The sequence below is a fragment of the Nannospalax galili genome, unplaced genomic scaffold, assembly GCF_000622305.1.
Source record: "Nannospalax galili isolate Female #2095 unplaced genomic scaffold, S.galili_v1.0 scaffold3288, whole genome shotgun sequence".
Taxonomy (NCBI): domain Eukaryota; kingdom Metazoa; phylum Chordata; class Mammalia; order Rodentia; family Spalacidae; genus Nannospalax; species Nannospalax galili.
Window position 1 is genome coordinate 2,683 of NW_008358193.1, and position 20,153 is coordinate 22,835.

The window sequence follows — 20,153 nt, forward strand, 5'->3', positions numbered from 1 at the left end:
TCTTACATCTCCCGGGTCACAGTTCATCATTGAGCCCAAGGTAGGAACTCAGGGCAGGAACTTGGAGGCAGGAGCTGGAGCACAGGCCATGGAGGAATGCTGCTTACAGGCTTGCTCCCTTGGCCCCTGCTCAGCCTGCTTTCTTATGCCACACAGGCCCACCTGCCCAGGGGTGGCACCACCCACAGTGGGCTGGGCCCTCCCACATCACTCATCAAGAAGATGTCCCTCAGACATGGCCACAGGCCAGTCCAATAGAGGCAATTTCCCAATTGAGTCTCCCTCAACCCAGGTGTGTCAAGTTGACACTAAAGCTATCCAGCACACAAGTCATTGTGCCTTGGTTCTCATTCTAACTACAATATTTGTCCTAGAACAGAGGTGGGAATGAAGTATATGAAGGGCCATGACCTTCTATGAAAGAGATGAGGGAAAGAGAGGCAGGGACCCAGGTGGACCTTTTCCCAGTTTGGTCCAAGAATTAAATATAGGAAGGGGTCAAACCCATGATATATCCCAGGCTCCAAAGACATACATTTCAAGTCATCTGTTTTGGAAGTGAGACCCATGTGTGTGGTCCTATAAATTAAACATGTCAGACAGAGTAGGGTAGAATAACCAGAAAGAGTTTAAGTTTATTTCCAAGAGAGTTTAGGGAAGAATACCGTCTTAACTGGGGGCTCTGAGAACCATTGGGAAATTTATTGACTTTGTGACTCTTCTGCCTGTTTTGATACCATACATTTCTTTGGTCCCCTTTAGACTCAGAACCCCTCTCTACCTTCAAGTCTACAATAAAGTATTCTATGCACATCAACACCAGAAGATTCCCTAGTAGCTTTTAGTAAGGACTTACATGCTCAGCTCCCTGCAAACGTGTCTCTCACATTCTACTAGCTGGATGACACTTAGGATCCTTATTTCTCTGGGACATATAATCCCTAACTATGAAATAAAGTAGTTCTCATTCGTAGAGATTCTCCACCTAGAAATTTCAGGGCGTCACTTTTTCCTGGCTGAGTTTGAGAGAATACAGAAATTAGAATAAGAAGAACAGCACTGCTTAAGACATCTTGGCTGTTAACCGGAAATCCTATCCCCAGGCTGGAGATAATGGTAGAGTGCTTGCCTAACATGTGTAAGACCTGGGTTTGATTCCCCAACACCAGAAATAAATCTACTCCTTATTACCTTTCTTAAGTGATATTGAAAATTTGAGATGGAATTCCCATGGGGGCTTTGCTTGTGATTCTAAATTTTGTGGCCGTGTTATCTCTCACTAATGACAATATTGGCACTGTCTGATCTCTGTCTGTCATGTAAGAGAATTTGGAAAACAAAGATTGATGCAATAGGGTTAACAACCTAGTCAAAGGAAGTAGGAGTCCTACTGATAACGTTTACCCTTTGAAAAGTCTCTCTTTCAGCCCAGATTGAAGGGCTGATATTATGGATTCATGGCTGTGGGAAGGATGCCCAAGTTTTCCAGCCCTTTTTTCCCCAATAGCACAATTAGAATCCAGCAATTCTGCAGGGTTATTGAACTTGATCCAGTTGTAGTCTTTCAGGTTGGTATTTTCATTCCAGTTTCTCGTCAGACTACAGAGCTTGTGTTGGATGGTAGAGGCTCCCTGTGGTCTGTAACATTTTCTCCTGTTCTCAAAACAAGACCATTGTGACAAACACTATCCCCAAACTGTTATCAGCTTGACTCTACCCCCACACACTGCTCTGTAGCAATATCTTTACTCTTCAGCCTTAATGAAAGAATGAATGGACCAAAGAAAAGATTAAAGGGAGAATGGTGGGAAGAAACTGTAGGAAAGGGGAAAGGGACCATGGAGATTGACAGAAAAAGTTAGATATTACCACAGAAATTCCAAGACAATAGAGGCATTGTCAGAGCAGAGGGGTATCTCCAAGTTCCCAAGACGAAGACCTGAGAAGGTGGCCTTGACTCCCAAGGTAGCCTGGAAAGTGTGAGTGAGCTTTGCTTACTCTCCACCTGCTGCTGACCAGAGGGCTGAGCCCTAGGCAGCCCAGAGCAGTGAGGATCATTGGGTAAGAGACCCTTCCTTCAGAGCTGTGGGCTGTAGATACCATTAGCTACATTTATGACCTCAAGTACTTGGTGTTCCCAGCAAAACAGGAGTTGACTGGCTTTTCTCCAGTTCTCATAACCAAGGCAGCAGCTAAGGCAGTCAGATATTTCCATATTCTTGGAATCACCAGCCAGGCCAGGCCCTCGTCACAATGAAGTTTTCTGGATATGTGAGCATCCTCATGCTGTTCGTCCTCTTTGCAAACGTCCAGAGACCTGGTCTAACTGACTGGCTGTTTCCCAGTAAGTACTGATCTTCTGTTGCTGCTCTGGAGAAAGGGAATGTTGCTAGAAGGAAGGAACAAGGAGAGAGTCCTCAGATCTGGATTGCATTCCTCCATCTTAGCCCTGGATGTGGCTTGGGAGAGGAGGGAGATATTTACAAGGTCTCTTTTGTGGAAGGTCTTTTCTGTGAGTGCAGGACCAGGGAAATCCTTACTTCTAGTCCCTTTGAAGAGGTGTGTCTTTCCTAGGGAGGTGGGGAAGAATCATGGATTCATCATTTACGGGAAGGGCTGTAAGAGTCTGAGAATAAGGGCTCTTTCTCCTTAGCCCCTAGGAAAGGCTTTCTCCAGACATCACGTCAGGCTTCATCTGGTTCTTTCAAAAGTAGTTTTATAGTGTCTCTGCATGACTAGGGGTTTCTTGATTGACAAAGTGTAGTATCTAGATGTCCCTTTAAACTTAAGACAACATTACCCACCACTGTAGAGTAATAATGATAATTATTAGCATTTCCTCATCACTGACAAGTGAGAATTTCTAAGAGATTTCAAAGGGTTGGGGGGGAGACTTGAGTCAGGTTTTATGGGTTGATACTAGTAGCCATGTAATCTTGGGCAAATTAAATTTCATGTCATTCATTTTCCTCATCTTTAAAATAGGAGTGTTAATAGGAGTTGCCTTCCTCGCAGAATTGTTATGAAGGTTAAATGAGAAGACACATTTAAAATGCTTATGGTAAATAAAATGTTAGTGACAACTGACCACCCTGCAGTCACTATGAGTTTCTGTCTTGCTTCTTCTTCACAACTCTGTAGGCTATTTTTTTTTTTTAATAAATGAAGAAATCAAGTTTCAGAGAGGCTAAGTGGGAAAAAGCCGCTCTCTGGAGTCACTCCCTTAAAGGAGACCAATTCTCCCTCACCCAGCAGTAAGCAGCTGCCAACAGTTCTTGGGCTAAGATTGGGGCTTGCTGCCCATTTCCCCAGTTCTATGTTGGGTTTGACTTGATAGGCCTTAACAGAATGCACAAAATTGGGTGGGGCAGGGGGGGTCTGAATGCGGGGTGGGAAATAAAGATGATTAAGATGTTTTATATGAAATCCACAAAAATTCAATAAAAAAATGAAAAATAAAGTGTCGTTAAAGCTTGGGAAAATAAACCCTGCAGTGACTGCGGTGGGTGATAGAATCACTGTATAATGTCGCCCCCCAGAAGAACTCACAAACAGAATATACTAAAGTGGCCTAAACCACTGGCTTTGGATGGAGTGATTTTTCTCTCAAGGAGGCACTGCAATGTCTAGAGCCATTATTTGGTTGTTACCATGGAGAGGAGATGCTCTGGGTGTCTAGTGCATAGAAACCAGAATTTCTGCTCAAGATCATACAGTGAGGACAGTCCATATTACCAGGAAATGATTATCAATCCCAAATATCACCAAAGGCTGAGAAATTCTGCTTCAGTGGCTGGGCATGGGACTAAGGATGAAAGCCAGAGGTAGAAAGTGAGGGGTGCTCAGAGAGATTAGAGAAGGGTGTTGTGAGTAGTGCTGGGACATGAGCAAGGGCACCCTGGGGAAAAGGACTCCTGCCCTCGGGGTAAGTAAAGCTGGAAATAAGCATCCCTGGATTCTCAGGATTGAATAATTGCTTCCTCCCTAGAGAGATGCCCCAGAATCAGAGAGCACTGTGAATTCAGAGAAAGGGACCTATGTACAAGGAACAGGCAGTGCCAGAAAAACGAGAAGTGCTGCATCTTCAGCTGCGGAAAAAAATGTATAGACCCCCAACAAGGTAATACAGAGCTTTGGAATAACCATACTCCTCCAGCTGGGCCTCCCTTGCTGCCCACCTGGGCTGGGATTGCCCCCCTGGTTCACTGTTGGGTGGTCTCCAGGTAAGATTGCTAAACCGGGGGATCTGGGATTTAGATTCATTACTGTTCCTGGTATGATGCGTCACAATAATGTTCTCATTCTATCAAGTAATGCACGGGCTCCAGTTTCCCCCAAAGAAATGATGGGTATGGGAGTAGGATTTAATCAGATGGTTTCTTGATACCTTTTACTGTTACTGAGTCCCTGGGTGGCCTCTGTTCTCCTTAACATTTTTGTTGTTGTCAGTGACAAATGAAGCAACTTATTTTCCCTAGTTTTTGAGTGCTGAGCAATTGCCTCTCTTTGCCCTTAGGAAACCTTCCCTGACACGCCAGACCAGAGAAACTTTCTTTTTCTGTTGCACTCTCAACCCTATACCCACCTCTGTAGACTCCCAAAAGGCTATCAATGACTTTTCATGCATTTAGAAATGTTTACTGAGACCCACTGTATTAGTTCATTTTGCATCACTCTAATAAAATATTTGAGTCAGCTTAATTATGAAGAAAGGATGTTTACTTAGCTCACAGTTTTGGAGGCTGGACCAAGCAACATAGTGCAGGCACTGGCAAGAAATCCATGGGAGATGATGGAGCATGTGTGAGAGTGAGATTACATGGCCAACAGAAGCCAAGAGAGAGGCCAGCGTCCCACAATCCCTTCTAAGGACATGGCCCAACTGATCTAAGGGTCTACCAGAAGATCTTACTTCTTTTTTAAAAATTTTTATTTTGTACGTATGAGTGTATTGCGTGCACATATGTAAGTGCACCTGTGTCATGCAATGCCCACCGAGGTCAGAAGAGGGCCTTGGATCCCCTGGAACTGGAGTTACAAACAGTCATTAGCTGTCATGTGAGTGCTGGGAATTGAACCCAGGTCCTCTGGAAGAGCAGCCAGCGCTTTAAACTGCTGAGCCATCTCTCCAGCCCTGGAAGATCTCACTTCTTAAAGGTGCCACTACCCTGGGGAACAAGACCAAAATATGACCCTTCCAGGGGACACAGACCATATTCAAACCACATCTATAATAGGACCTGATTTTCTCACTGTGGTCAGAGGGCTTGGGAAAGGTTTATCTAGGAAAGAAAACCTAGCGCTGAGTTCAGAATAAAGAGCAATATTTTAGGTAAAGTGAGGCTGGAAGGGCTTACTAGTCACAGAGAATAACATACACAAAACCTCAGGTCCAGGGAGGCAGTGAGAGAGCATGGTCATAGTGACGGGAAAAGATCCTCGGTGGGTTAGGGTCAAACAGTCCCAGTCTGACGGGCTAGACTAAAGAGCTTCATGTTGATCCTAAGAACCATGGGGTCAAAGACAAAGAAAAGTCATGGTCTCTGCTATTTAAGTGGGGCAGTGTCATGACCAAAGCATGCAACACCTCCAGAGTAGGAGAGGGAAACAGGAGGAACCGAACATCTTAAAAGACTTCAGGAAGAAAGGACATAGTAGATTCAACTAGAGACATGGCTAAGTGCTGGGAAGAACGGGTTGTGTTTGACAAGTATTGAGTATCAGAGGATACCACAGTGGAGCACAGTGGGTGGGCAAAGAGGTAACACGCCACCCGCATGCTTGCACGTGAGGGAGTTGGAATCTAGACTTCAATTTCAGCAGGTTTTTAAAATCTTGAACAAATTCATAACTTCCCCTCTGTGTGCCTCAATTTCTTCACATGATAAAAGGATCAGTGGGAAAGGTTATTTTGAGCATCAAGTAAATTGATACCTGAGGAATGCTTAGAGCAATTCCAAGTGTAAAAGAGCCACCAGAGGCCTGTTCGCTGAAATGATTTGTCTCACTTGCTCGGGAACTCCTAAATATCAGGGCCATGCCTCTTCCTTGTCTCTGAAAGCATTTAGCAAATGTTTAGGTATTCAAGGAATGATTTGGTCAGTTTGGGTCAGGATACATTTCATTTTACTTTCAACATTCTATAAAGTTCTTTACTGGGCCTTGCTACCTACAGGAGTCAGAAATAAGACACATGCTGAAGATTCATGATCCTAGGAATAAGATTTAAGACAATAAAAAAATGATAACTGAACACACAACCTTCAGAAACAAGGTGGAGAAGTGCAGGCTGGATTTGGACAACTGTCATGGTGTGAGATATAGAAGGGAGTTAGGAGAGATGTCTCAGAGGTGTTGAGTTTGAGAAAGGTTTGGAAGATTAAGAGTGCTGGGCTGCTAATGAAGCACAGTGTGTGTAGGGAGTGAAGGTGCGGGGGTGCAGGGTGGCTTGGTCTGTTGAGTGCTGCCATGGCATGTGGCTTAAAGGGATTCTATGGCAGAAGAGGCCAGAGGCGTGAGTAGGAACCAGAAGGTGAAGGGCCTTGGGAGTCACAGAAGGACCTGGTCATTGTGGAAGGACATGGTCAGGTTAGTTTTCAAATCCACTCAGATTCTCCTCCCTGATGGACTCCAGAGGGTCAGGACTCGAGGCAGGAGAACCAGTTAGAGGATACCTCTGATAGAATATGTGAATTGCAGAAGAGCCACAAGCCTCATTAGGAAAAGCTATAAATCCCTTAAAGTATCTAACTGGCCCTAAATTGGCAGCCTGGCCTTGCTCAAGCCTTATCAACTGGTCACTCCCTGGACTGAGAGAGAACTTGTTTATGGAGCCCACCTATCTCCTTTAGTGCTATAGATAACTCACCCACCTGCCTGAGCAAATAATCTTCAGAAAAGAAATCCTCAAGGACACCAGACCCTGGCACAGAGTTAACTCTTGCAGCCGTGTGCAGCAGAGATCCTGTATAAGACCAGACTGCTCCCCGTTCAGAGCACAGATAATCATCCCTCGAGGAAAGCTATCAGGAAAAGCTTCCTGCATCTAGGGAGCACATTCCTTGCCTGTTACAGGTCTGGCTCTGCCTCTTATTTCTAAACTTTAAACTCCTTCCTTTTTCTGCCCTCCTAAATCTAACAACCTCAATAGGTTTAGGTGCGAGACTGTGAGACTTTAAGAGGCTGGCAGAGAGGTGAGCTATGAGGATGTAGAAGTCACCGTTTGATTGCTTTGCTGTGGAGTTTTACCTTCGAGGAACTTCTCATTTGACTGGAACCTGTGTTGGTTTGCTAGGGTCACTGGAATTAAGCATCACAGAATTAAGCATTACTGTTGGTTTCAGCAACAATAATATATTGTCTTAACAGTTCTGCAGGCTAAAAGTTTAAGACGAAGGTGCAGGAAAGTTGGTTCCTTCTCAGGATTCCAAGTGAGAACTTTAAAAGAATATATTTAACATTTATTTTTAATTATTATTGTATGTGTGCATGATGTGTGTGTGCATGCACACACATGCCACAGTGCATGTGTGGAGGTCATAGGACAACTTTTGGAGTTGGTAGTCTCTTTTTACCTTTACATGGGTTCCAGGAATTGAACTGAGGTCGTTAGGCTGTGTAATAATTATATATCTTTACCTGCTGAGACATCTGGCTGACCCATGAGTGAGAACTTTGTTCCATCTCTCTCTCTCTCTCTCTCTCTCTCTCTCTCTCTCTCTCTCTCTTAATATCTGGTGGCTTGTTGGCAATCTTTGCTGCCCTTTGGCTTGTAGATGCATCATTCTGATCTCTGCCTTCAAGTTCATGTGGCACTCTCCCTGTGTGCCTGTTTCTGCTCAAACTTAGCCTTTAAAAAAATAATAAAGATGTCAGGGCTGAAGAGATTTCTCAGTGGTTAAGAGCACTGGCTGCTCTTGCAGAGGACCTGGATTTGATTCTCAGTACCCACATGGCGACTAACAACCATCTGTATCTCCAGTTCCAGGGGAATCTGACGCCCTCTTCTGACTTCTGTGGGCATTGCACAACACATGTCCACTTATATACATGTAGGCAATGAACTCATGCACAGAAAATAAAAATAATAAATAAAATATTTTAAAAATAAGTAAATATGTCAGTCATATTGGATTAGGGGTCTACAGTACTCCAATTTGTAAGCATCTTAACTGATTATATCTGCAGACTAAAGATGTAATTCAGAGATAGAGTACTTGCCTAGCAGGTGTGAGGCCCCCAGTTCCATTCCTAGTACCTAAAGGGGGGGGGGCTGCCAGCTGTGTATTAGTTACTTTTGCATTGCTATGACAAAATACTCTAACAGAAACAACTTATACAGCAAAGATTTATTTCTGCTCATGTTGTCAAAGTACCTCTGTCCATCATGATGTCCATCATGGGGGAAGATATGTTGGAGTTCATGGTGTCAAAAGCATGTGGTAGAAACCCCTCACATGGCTTCCAGTTAGGAAGCAGAGAGCTTCAGGAACTGGGGGCTGGGCTGTAACCATCAAAAGTCCCCTCCTAGTGGCCTACTTGGACCACCAGGCCCCACCTCCTAAAGATGCCACAGCCTCCCAAAGCAGTCACTTCCTAGAGACAAGCACTCAAAATGTGAGCCTGTTGGGGAACATTTCCGGTTCCAACATAACAACCTGCAATGATCCTATCTCCAGGCATGCAGGGGCCCACTGTGGCGTCTCCTGGCAAATGTATGCTGCATGTCTGTGGCACTGGACCCCTAATGTGTGAGCTTGGAGAAGCATCTGTTCCAGAATCATTTATAGCAGTTCCCAGGGAGGAAAAAGATGCTGTTCCGTTCTGTGCACATGCTGAGTTCTCAACTCTGGGGTCTTTCTACAGATGTATGCAGTCTGCCAAAAGATGCTGGCTTCTGCATGGCTTATTTTCCTCGTTGGTGGTATAATAAGGAAAATGATACCTGTGATGTTTTCATCTATGGTGGCTGCCAGGGAAACAATAACAACTTCCAATCCCAAACCATATGCCAGAGTGCCTGCCAAAAGAAACGTGAGTCTTGGGGGCCCCAGTCTGACATTCTCACCAGAGCTATCCTGGGAGGTGTGGGTGCTAGCTGGCCTGATCCAAAATAGCTGTGTCCTTGGCAGACCTGGTCCTGATAGAACTGGATCTTATCTGGAGGGGTGACAGTAGCCTAGTGGCAACTGTGAATGGGAAGGAAGGCACGTGGGAATTAGCAAATAGGAAGGGATTTAAGAACGGGTGGAGCGAGAGTGCAGAAGGGGTGAAGTCTCGAGGACCAACTGCAAAATGATCAAAGAATGTTCGGCATTGTCTGGGCATGCTGACAAACTAACCATTCCAGGCCATCAGTGTCTTTATCACTATCTTTTGCCAGCAATCCGATTTCATTCTTTTTTCCTTGAAAGAGCAAACACTTCTTATTTTATCATGAGATTATTTTCAGTGATCATACAAAATAGCAAGTTTCATTATCCTTTTCATGCATAGATGTCATGACTCGCATACAACTCCTGTCACCAAACCTGCTTTTAATTTCCTCCTGTGAAAAGATGTAGAAGCATAATTCAAGCTCCAACAGTCTGAGCCACACGTGCTCAATGACATCTTTTATCTCTGTTCTCAACAGGCCCTTCGACCTGAATGGAGAATGGGTTGGAAAAATCACTGGGATCTGGCTCCTGCTCCAAGCTCTGCATCCTCCTGATCGCAGGACCTGCATCCCCTCCTACCATCCCTGTACACATAACACCTCCACTCTGAATCTCATCACTAACTGGCCCTCGCCTGCTCACCTCCAACTTCAAGAGCTCCTTGTTTATTCCTGTGTAGCTCTTGATTTTTCTCTATAAAGTGTGTTATTTAGTCCTGTGCCTCTGAGACTGAGTCATTCACAAATGGCATGCTACATTTTAGGAAGAGTAAGCCCTTGGTGATGTTTCTGTGACATCACTTAAAGGAATGAGAACAGTCAGACCCTTGAGAATTGGCAGTTCCAGGGATGCTGTTATCTTCCTGTTTCTTAACGAAATAAAAAGGTGACTCTCTAAGACCCATGAACAATGTCTTGGGTTAGATGCTCCAGAAACTGACCCTGGAACAAGGAAATGGGTTCAGGCAGTTTATTTGGGAAATCACCTGAGAAATACAAGATGGGGACTGTCATAAGTGATTTACTCAGAGGAGGGAGTGATTAGATGGTAGAGGGACTGCTGATGCCACAGCTCAACATACTTGACTCATTTCTAGTTTCACTAGCAGCAGTGATAACGAGTTCCAGGACACATTTTTTCCTTAGTCTATTTTTGGGATTGAGGTGATTTTTGAGCCGATTGCTACTGGGAAGCTGTAGCTCACTCCCACTGAGTCCCTTCAAGGGAGTCATGTGAACCATGTAAAACAAGTCTACAAATTTTCTTTATCTCCAGTGACAGGGAAGATGAGATACTGATCTAGTGGCTCCCATTCCCCACTGTACACCTGAGACACTACATCCCTCATTTCTCCAGAATGTTCCACATTTGAGCTGAGCAGATATCCAGGGATTCAGAGAAAATCTACACAGAGAAGCAGGCTGGCACTCTGACGGTACATTGGAGGTTATTCAGCCACAAGTACAAATAATATGTGGATACAATGCTTCACTGTGCTTGAACACGTGCTAGGGGCTGGGGGGGGGTGTCATAGCTCAGTGGGTAAAAGAGCTTGCCACCCAAGCATGAGAACCTGAGTTCAAATTCCCAGAAGTCACGTAAAGCCAGGCAGGGAAGCTCATGTCTATAAACCCAGTGCTCCTGCAACAAGATGGGAGACAGAAACAGGAGAAGCTCCTGGCCTAGCTAGCCTGGAGGACATAGGGTAGTGGCAAACAACAAGGGAACCCTCCATAAAACAAGATGAAGGAGGGAGAATGACACCCCACATTGTCTTCTGAACCCCACATGTACACCATGGCATGCATTCCTATACATGCAAACACATAGCACACACACACACACACACACACACACACACACACACACACACACCCCACATACTGTATGCTTCCATTTATATGAAATATACAGGAGTTGGACCTGATGGCTTAAGCCTGGAATCCTATCTCCTTGGGAAGCCAACTCTGAAGGATTACACATTCAAGGCCAGTCTAGACTACAGAGGGAATTCAAGGCCAGCCTGGGAAGTTTAGTGACACCCTGTCTAAAAATCTTTAAAAAAGTAGAAAGAGGGATAGGAATATAACCCAGTGATTCAGCACTTGTGTGAGGCCCTCAATTCAACCCCCAATACTGGCAAAGAAAAATACAGACTAGGTAAATCTAGAGATGTGGAAGTAGTTTCAGGGATTGGAGTGGGTTGGAGGAAACTAGAGAGTAGTTATTCAGACCTGGGTTTGCTCCAGGAGTAAGAAAAATGTTTTGAATGACACAGGTCTGATGGTTCCACAACCCTATAAATGTACAAAAAAAAGGGACACCTAATTATTGGCCTCAAAATGCACAGTTTTATATGAAATGAATTCTACTACAATAAAAGGACACTGTGCCCTGGAATAGTTTCTTGCAGCTACAGATGAAACTGTCGGGGAGTCAAGTATATTGGGGTGCAGCAGGAATAGTCTCTGCTGCAGCCCTCCATGCCATTGCTCATGTCCCCATGTGCCCACATTGTGTCCATTCTCTGTAATATTGAGCAGGAAGTACAGAGGAGCACAGACATGGTCAAATAGGATTCCTTTTAATAGCTGGCAGTCAAAAGAGGGCTAAGGCCAGAAAGACTCTCAACCCTGAGGAGAGGCAGAGTAGGGTTTATAAAGCTTAAAACCATAATTACATCATGCCAGGGGCAAAGCTAATAACCATAGATATATCACATCACCACAATTACACTAGACCAGGGGCAGGTCAGTTGACAAAGAGGTTTTCAGTTAACAAAAGCTTTCTAAGTTTCAATTAGGAAAAACAAGTTTCTCAGAGTTGCAGAAACAATGGACTCTATGGAGATGCAGGTGTAGCTAGGAGAGGGCATTCTGTCTGGCTAGTTGTGTTTCCCAGTATTGTAGAAACCATGTACCCATGAAATGTAGGTGCAGCCTCCATGGAGGGTGTTCTGGCTGGCTGGCTGCAGTTAACATGGGGTGGGGGTGTTGGGCAGAAACACGGGGTAAAGGAAAAGTCAGCTAGAACAAAATGGAGTCAGTTTGGCCATTTCACTCTTACTAAGGTTTCAAGATGGAAGTTGATGGAACGGTTTGGGAACCATTAGAGGGGCTTTCTTCAGGTCCCCACCTGCGAAAGCTGGTTCTGGAGCCTGCTTCTCTCCTGCATCACCTCTGCAAAATCCCACTTCATAACAGAAGTTCTCTTAGCTCTTCTTTCTTTCCTACTTTTAGAGAACCATGACCTGGACAGATGCTCACACTGAGATCAAGGTGTTTTCTCCCCACTCCCCACTCTGACAATGTCTTTGGTTTTTGATGATGGTTAAAAAAGGAAATAGGCCAAAAGGTAGGGGGAGGTAGAGACTGAGGACAAGGAAGGGAAATGTGACCAGCTGTAGGTGCACGGACCTCAGAGCGCCAGCTGCTGGCTGGCGCCGGGCCTCGCTGCCCTGCGGCGTGTTTGTGTGCACCGTGTTGCTGTGCGGATCCCTGGCCCTCCTCGGCTACCGGAGCTGGCTCCTCTGGCAGGACACTGTCAGCTGCCGAGCGAAAGCAAGACCTTCGGGAGCAGTTGACGGAAGGACAGGCGCGCCCCCCCCCCCCACTGAATCACAGGATTCAGTGTTATAGCTTCAGACAAGTGATACAGCTCAGATCTCAGTGATTCAGCTCCGATTTATTAGGGGAAACCAGGATATTTATAGTGTGGAGGCAGTAGCAAAAGCCTTAGCTGATAGGTGTTTTGTAGGATGCCCTATTTACATGTGGTGGTGGGCTTCTGCCAGGCTGTCAGACAGTGCCTGATTATCACACAGGAAAACCTGGCAGTTTCTGTGCCAGAGGCCATGTATCTGTGACCACTACTTCAAAGTGAGTCAGGAAGAGAGGCAGGAGGCCCCCTGCTGAAAAGAGGAGTCTTTCCATTAGACGCCGAGCTCCTTAGAGCTATCCGGACATGGAAGACTGCGACCCTCACAGCAGGATTCCCCAACAACCAGCAAGGAGAAAAAGACCCAGGCAGAGAGAGATTCATTGAAAAGGAGAAAAAACAGACACAGGGTAGAAAACACAAGGGGCACAGAGGGAAAAAGAAACAGAGTCAAGGCCGGGGTGTGCCTCAGTTGGTGGAGTGCTTGCCTGGTGTGTGTGAGGCCCTGAGTTCCAACACAGCACCACATAAACTGGGTGTGCACTCCAGGCTTATAATCCCAGCACAGGAAACTGGAGGTAGATAGTCCAGAAATTCTTGGCTACATAACAAGTTTGAGATGAGGCTGGGGTAGATGAGATCCTCTCTCAAGAAAGGGTGGGGGAGGGAAAAAGGGAGAGAGGAAGGAAGGACAGAAGTAATAAAGGAAAACAGAGCAGAGAGAGAGAGAGAGAGAGAGAGAGAGAGAGAGAGAGTCAGAAGAACAAAATGAAAATTTGGTATGCAAGGAAAGGAATCACAAAGATGAAGGACTAGAATAAACTTGATCTCCAAATTTCCCCCGGGGAAAAGGAAGGCTCTGGAATTGGACATCACTTCTGCTAAGAGATTCTAGAAGATACTCATACAAGTGTACCCATTTCCCTAGCAGGCCAAAGAAACACAGAAGACCAGAGCAGCCAACTGAGAGTCCTTTCCCTCAGGGTTGGCACTGTGGGTACCAGCCCATCCACTGATGGCCTCTGAGATTTGCTGTTCCCCAGCACAGGCAATGTGACTGGCTGGTGTCCAGGGCTATTTCCTGGAGTACCGGGCCAGGCAGTCACACAGGGCAGAGGCCAGAGCAGCTGAGTAGCTGTTGGGAGCCTGAGGCTCAGAATGTTGGTAGACTGAGTCTCAGCCGCCTCTCAAAACTGCTGACAGACCTAGCTGGCAACTTTCCATTCTGCCCGCAGCCTTGGCCCAAAACCTTGGCAGACAGCCGGGGCCAGTAGCCCGTGGCCTTGCTCTAGTTTAGGTGAATAGCTCTGTTCCGGTTAATCAGTAGATTCCTCCCTTAGAGTACATCAGGACCCCTGTGTTCTGACTTATGTGATTACTCATTCCTTGCTCCTTTGTTCTCATTCTCTACTTAAACTCATGCTTGTGCTTCAATAAATGAGACTTGATCAGAGCACTGGCTTGTCTCTTGTTGCTTGCCTCATCCTAATCCCCACTCCCCAATCCAGGTATCTCGTGGCAGTTCTGCTGGCCGGAGCCGAGCCACGGTTGCGGGGTGGCCTCCTGCAAGTAGCTTCTCTGAGTTTTGATGCTTCCAGCTAGGCTGCAGCTTCCTAAGATGAGACGATGGGGACTTCTGCCCTTCCTGGTGTCCTTCATCTTCCTGTGGAGCACCGAGAAACCTGAGCTGGCCAAGGGCTGCTTTTTCAGTAAGTACTGGGGATGCAGTCCTTGGCACGGAGAGAGGGACCTTGATGGAGTGAAAGAAAAAGAACAGTTTGCAGATGAGGCATTTTTTCCCCACCTCAGCCTGGGATCCTGGGTGGAAGAGAGATGTTTGGAATTGGTGTTTTACCCATTCCTCCTGGTTGTGCCCTTGGGTGAATGCAGGGACTGAAGTCTCTGGCACTTAACTCCCCACCACCACTCCAAGGAGGTCTTCCTGGAGGTGCCAGGCCTAGAGCTCATGAAAAGGTCTTCAGAAACCAAATAATCAAAAGGATTTCTATTTAAGGACAGGCCTCTCCCTAGCACCAGCCCAGGAGCTTCCAAACCTGCCCACTAAAGCTCCCAAAGCTAACCTATGACCACAGGAGACCCTCGCCTTTGGATAAAGAACAGCCTCCAGGTGTCCTTGGGATGATGAAAAGTGAAAGCTCTATACTTAGCAGCAAATACACAAAGGACTTAAGTAGTGGTGAAAGTTAGTGCTCAGGAGGCCACGTGACAGGTTCAGCTCCTGTGTCCACTCCTTCATAGCTGTGTGAGCCCGGCACAGGTTCACACACCCTCCCTATCCTCCTGACCCCTGTGTTCACTGGATGTGACTACTGACTGGACTTACCCACAGCTTTGACAGGAAGATTAAGAGAAAAAAGGCCCAACTTCATCAGTGTTAGTCACTATACCCGGGGAAGTGTGACAATGGCTCTGCCAACTTCGCTGCTCTAGTCTCCAACAAGATCCCCTAGGCAAACAGTGAGAGCTGCAGGGACTGTCCGCATACAGAGCCACATGAGTGAACAGCCCCAGTGGAGCAGGCCCTGCTCCAGGGAACTGTGTAGGTTGTGAGAACAGTGGTAGAGATGGGCTCAGGGATCAGGTGCTGAGTCATTATGGGGTTCGGGAAATGGCCAGTGTTGTGAAAATCCTGAACCCCTGAGGGGGACCACCTTCTGATGACAGATGAGGGGAAACAGGGTTCCTCAGCTCTGAAAAGGTGGCCTGGATCGAGGAAGGGAGAGCAATGTCCACTTCAATGCCTTGAGAACATGTCTTCTCTTCTTTCAGAAAGATGCCCTAGGTCTAAGGTACACTGTGAGTTCCAAGAAAAAGACCAATGCACAAAGCATACACAATGCCCAGGGAAGCAAAAGTGCTGCATGTTCGCCTGTGGAAAGAAATGTATAGACCTCAATGCAGGTACCTCTGAGCCCGGGACTGCTCCCTCCTCCTGACCTGACGGTGACCCACCCCGTCCCAAGTCACTCAGCGTTTGTCTCAAGGCCTCTTCTGCTTAATACAAACCTTGTCGGTGCTGGGTGGGAGACCTGTCTGATTTCATTTTCACCTGTTTCAGCACATGTGAGACTGTAGCTTTCCTTTCTGAGCCTCAGTTTCCCCTTTTATAAGATAGATGTGGCTACTAGATCACATGATCTCTTGCCTACTCTTTGAGATGCAAAGTAGCCACTGAATTCCCATCAGATGCCAACACTGAGTCAGGCTGTCTGGTGAGGATGAGGCAGGTATGTGGTATTTCCTGGCTCATTTGTCCAGGTGTGTGTCTACCATGAGTTCCCCGACTACCTGACCTCCTGCACTCTTTCCTCTCTACCTGTATCCTTGAGCTCTGAAGAAAGCCATCAAGTCTATGCATCCATTTATTCACTCAACAAATATTTATGGGTACCCATAGCACCCATGATGGGCTCTGCTTATTTTGGCCAAAGCGATCTAAGATCCGAAGAATGGATAGGGTGCAGGCAAAAACAGGAAGCTGTGGTCCTTGAAACACAGGTAACAGCTCATGGAGAGGTCCTGTGTTAGGAGACAGAAAGGCTAGCAGGAAGGGAAAGCTATAGATGGACCACGGAGAAGGCTCAGGGGTCTGGTCTTGATTTCAGGAGCAATGAGCTCTTTGCTCTGGTTTGGTTTGGTATGCTAAAATTAAGAATATTTTTGTCACTCCTGAAACAGTCCTCTGACAAACTATCTGCCAGGAGCTGCTGTACCAGGACAACATAAGATATATTCCTTATGCTTAAAAACTTCATTATTTTCAAGGAGTCAAAAATTGCAAACAAATATGTGATAAATGCTTATCATATGTGTAATAAGCATTTATCAAGACAATAAGCAAGACGATGCACCCAGGAAAGACATCTTTTGTGTGACACTGTTCCTGTGGAGATGTGAACAAATGTCTACTCACCCTAGATAGGGAACCAAGGACAGATCAAAGCAAGGACACCACCAAAGGTCAACTTGGTGAACCGCTGAGTTTATTGGGGTTACTTATAGGAGTTTGGGTGAGTGGTCACTTACAGAGGCAGAAATGACTCAAAGACAGCGGCCTCACCAAAAGCCCACTGGAAAACAGGTGAGAACTCATGAAATCGGGAAGCATGAAGCTCCTCAGATTGCAGAGTGTCCTTTCCAGGGAGATTGGTTGCTCTGAGCCTCTTCCAGGCATCTTGGCTGGTCTCCTTTCCTTTTAAGGTATTTGGCAGGTCTGAGCCTCTCCTGGGAAGCTCAGCTTGTCTCTGCTTCTTCTCATTGGCTGCACTGGTCTGAGAGTGTCTCTCAGCAGAATTTAGGACTTAGGTAGGCTTGGGAAAGGATTGACCTAGGAATGAATCAGTTTCAGGGGCTACTTGATGCTGTTGAGCTGTTTACATCCTGAGCTTAATGATCTTTCCTGCAGGATGGAATGTTTTACCTCCCCTTAAAACATCCTGTTCATTACCTCCTTTGGAACAGTCTGTTGTTTACCTTCCTTTAGAACATACTATTGTTTACAGAGCTTCCCTCAAAGATGGAAGGTTTTACCCTGGAGGAAATTGCTACATATCAATATCACAAAGGAATTGACACCTGGAGTTTCTCTCTCTCTCTCTCTCTCTCTCTCTCTCTCTCTCTCTCTCTCTCTCTCTCTCTCTCTCTCTCTCTCTCTCTCTCTCTCTCTCTCTCTCTCTCTCTCTCTCTCTCTCTCTCTCTCTCTCTCTCTCTCTCTCTCTCTCTCTCTCTCTCTCTCTCTCTCTCTCACACACACACACACATATGTGGGACAGGGTCTTTTATGAGCCAAGGATGGCCTGGAACTCACTGCAGTACTCCTGTCTCAGTCCCCGAAGAGTGGGGATGTCAGGCTGATGCCACGAAGCCTGGTTTCAGGGAGGGTTTGGAAGAATGAATAAAGTGCTCGTAGCTAGCAAGAGCAGTTGGGCACTTAACATAAAGGCATGGGATGAACAAGAACGTGGCCATTTTCAAGGATGAAGTTTGAAAGGATGAGTGTTTGGGGCGACAAGACAGGGAAATCTGCAGGAAAGGAGGAAATGGATTTTGGAGTTCTGAGTGCAGCTCTGTCCTGAGCTCAGTGAATCAGTTACTCTGAAGACTGATATCACCCAGATAAGAGAAGTCTTAGAGATCAGAGGGTGGCCAATGCTAGAATATGCAAATTGTAGAAGAGCCACAAGTCTCATTAGGGAAAGCCATAAATCCCTTAAAGTGTCTAACTGGCCCTAAATTGGCAGCCTGGCCTTGCTTAAGTCTGGCCTTGCTGAAGGCTTATCAACTAGTCACTCTCTGGACTGAGACTATTTATGGAGCCCACCCAGTTCCTTTAGTACTATAGATGACTCACCCCCTCTCCACCTGAGCAAATAATCTTCAGAAAAGATACCCTCAAGGACACCAGACCCTGGTATGGAGTTAACTTTTGAAGCTGTGTACAGCAGAGTTCCTATATAAGACTAGACCACTCCCTTTTCAGTGCACAGATAATCATCCCTCAGGAACAGCTATCAGCTCTTTGCTGGGCTTCCAGAATCCAGGGAGCATATTCCTTGCCTACTCCAGGTCTGGCTCTAACTCTTATTTCTAAACCTTAAACTCCTTTTTTTCTGCCCTCCTAAATCCAACAGCCATTCCTGGCATCCTGGCAGGAAAGGAAGAAAGGAGGGCCAGTTACCAGGCAGCCTACGAGGAATGTTCAGATGCTGAGGAGACAGAAGAGAGGCCATGTGCATTATGGCTTCTGCTTCCCACAGTGGTCCTGTACCACAAGCAGGCAGGGACTTTGTGTGATCATCTCACAGATGGGGAAGCCAAAGTCCAAAGGGGCCAAAGTGACTGGTCAAATTCCCTCTGAATCCAGAGCACAGCCCTGAGCCAAATTTGCCTCTCAGTGGAGACAAAGAGTAGTAGACAGGAGAACGGGGAGGTGGATGCTCTCCATGGAGACAGACATCCAAATATCTGTGATCTCCCTGCAGACATTTGCAGTATGTCAACTGATTCTGGTCCCTGCTTCAATTACACTCTTCGCTGGTGGTATGACAAAGAAAAGAAACACTGCTCCAAATTTCCCTATGGTGGTTGCCTAGGAAACCTTAATAACTTCCCATCTGAAGCTGTCTGCACAGGCGTCTGCAAGAAAAAACGTAAGTGCTACAAGTCCCAAATCCCCAAGTTCACCAGCCCCAACCACAGCTCTAAGGATCATCCATTCCAATACCTTGGTAGTCTTGAAACCGACAGAACCAGCACCAGTTAGAAGATGAGGATGCCCCCCTGTGGAGCTGTAAATAGAAGGGTATTTGGCAAAGAGAATAGGAAGAATGTCGGTTGGCCAAGGGAGATGGGCGTGTATGAGGTGAGCTGTGGGTGTAGAAAGGAGACACAAGTGGAGGAGGGGCCCAGACCAAGTCGGAGGAGGAGCGGGAAGAGGGCTGTCAGTAGCTCTTACACTGGGACAACAGGTAGAATTCAGGCAGATCAAGACACGTGATCCCTCTATGAGCCCCAAGCTATGTCATATCTGCTTTCACCTCTTAGCAGATGTAAAAACCATCCCTTCTCCTGTTCCATTAGCTGAAAAGTCTAGTTCCCAAGGTGACCAGAATCCAAGCATCTCAACCTGTTATCTTGCAGGCTTATTTTCCTGGTTCTGACGAGGAGAAGGAAGACCTTCCAGGACCTGGCCTCCTCCAGGTGTGTCTGACCACCACTCCGGATTGGCTGCCATCAGCTTAATCTTAGCCACTCAGACCTTGGCTGTTCCAAACACCAAATCCCAGAATTTGCTTACTTTTTGCCCCCTCAGCTGCTCTTCTAACAATGCCCTTCAACCTCTGACCCTTCCTCAGTGTCAGACCCTAGCTCTTCAATTTTCAGACATTTCATTTCCCAGGAACTTCCAGTTCATCCTAATAAAAGACCCTGTGAGAGCTGATATCTCAGAGTCTGAGTAATTCACAGCTGCAACATGCAGATATCTGTACCTATCTGCAGCCCCCTGTATGCAGTTTTCAGAGAACAAGAGGTTGTAGGTCTTCTGCTAACAACAAAAGGAGAGGAGAGTGTGAAATTCCCAAAATTTGAGAATTATGGTAAAATTATCATGAGATGCTGAAGCGTGTAGCAAGAGTCAGAAACACTAAAAACGAGACTCAGTTGAAGATTTTAAAATATGGTATAGAATATTTCAACCAATAAGAAACTCGTAATCTTACTGAAAACTCTCTGAAGATTCATTTTCGTTTTATTTATATGGGTGTGCGCGCGCGCACGTGTGTGTGTGTGTGTGTGTGTGTGTGCCTGTACATGTGT

General features: G+C 46.1%; 1 protein-coding gene across 3 annotated transcripts; it reads left to right on the forward strand.

The window, feature by feature from the left end:
• The first annotated feature begins 2,099 nt into the window (after positions 1 to 2,099).
• On the forward strand, positions 2,100 to 19,776 carry LOC103724464 (eppin). 3 transcript variants are annotated; one of them, XM_017795208.2, is made up of 6 exons: positions 2,110 to 2,344; positions 3,989 to 4,120; positions 8,866 to 9,033; positions 15,606 to 15,737; positions 18,818 to 18,985; positions 19,476 to 19,776. In XM_017795208.2, the coding sequence occupies exons 1-6, from the start codon at positions 2,254 to 2,256 to the stop codon at positions 19,493 to 19,495; spliced, it is 711 nt and encodes a 236-aa protein (XP_017650697.1). In that variant the 5' UTR covers positions 2,110 to 2,253; the 3' UTR covers positions 19,496 to 19,776. The 3 variants fall into 3 exon arrangements, with proteins under 3 accessions (XP_017650696.1, XP_017650697.1, XP_008819783.1); XM_017795207.2 differs by lacking the exons at positions 15,606 to 15,737; positions 18,818 to 18,985; positions 19,476 to 19,776 and adding an exon at positions 9,635 to 9,872 and having other exon boundaries at positions 2,100 to 2,344; XM_008821561.2 differs by lacking the exons at positions 2,110 to 2,344; positions 3,989 to 4,120; positions 8,866 to 9,033 and adding an exon at positions 14,250 to 14,524.
• The last annotated feature ends 377 nt before the right edge of the window (positions 19,777 to 20,153 follow it).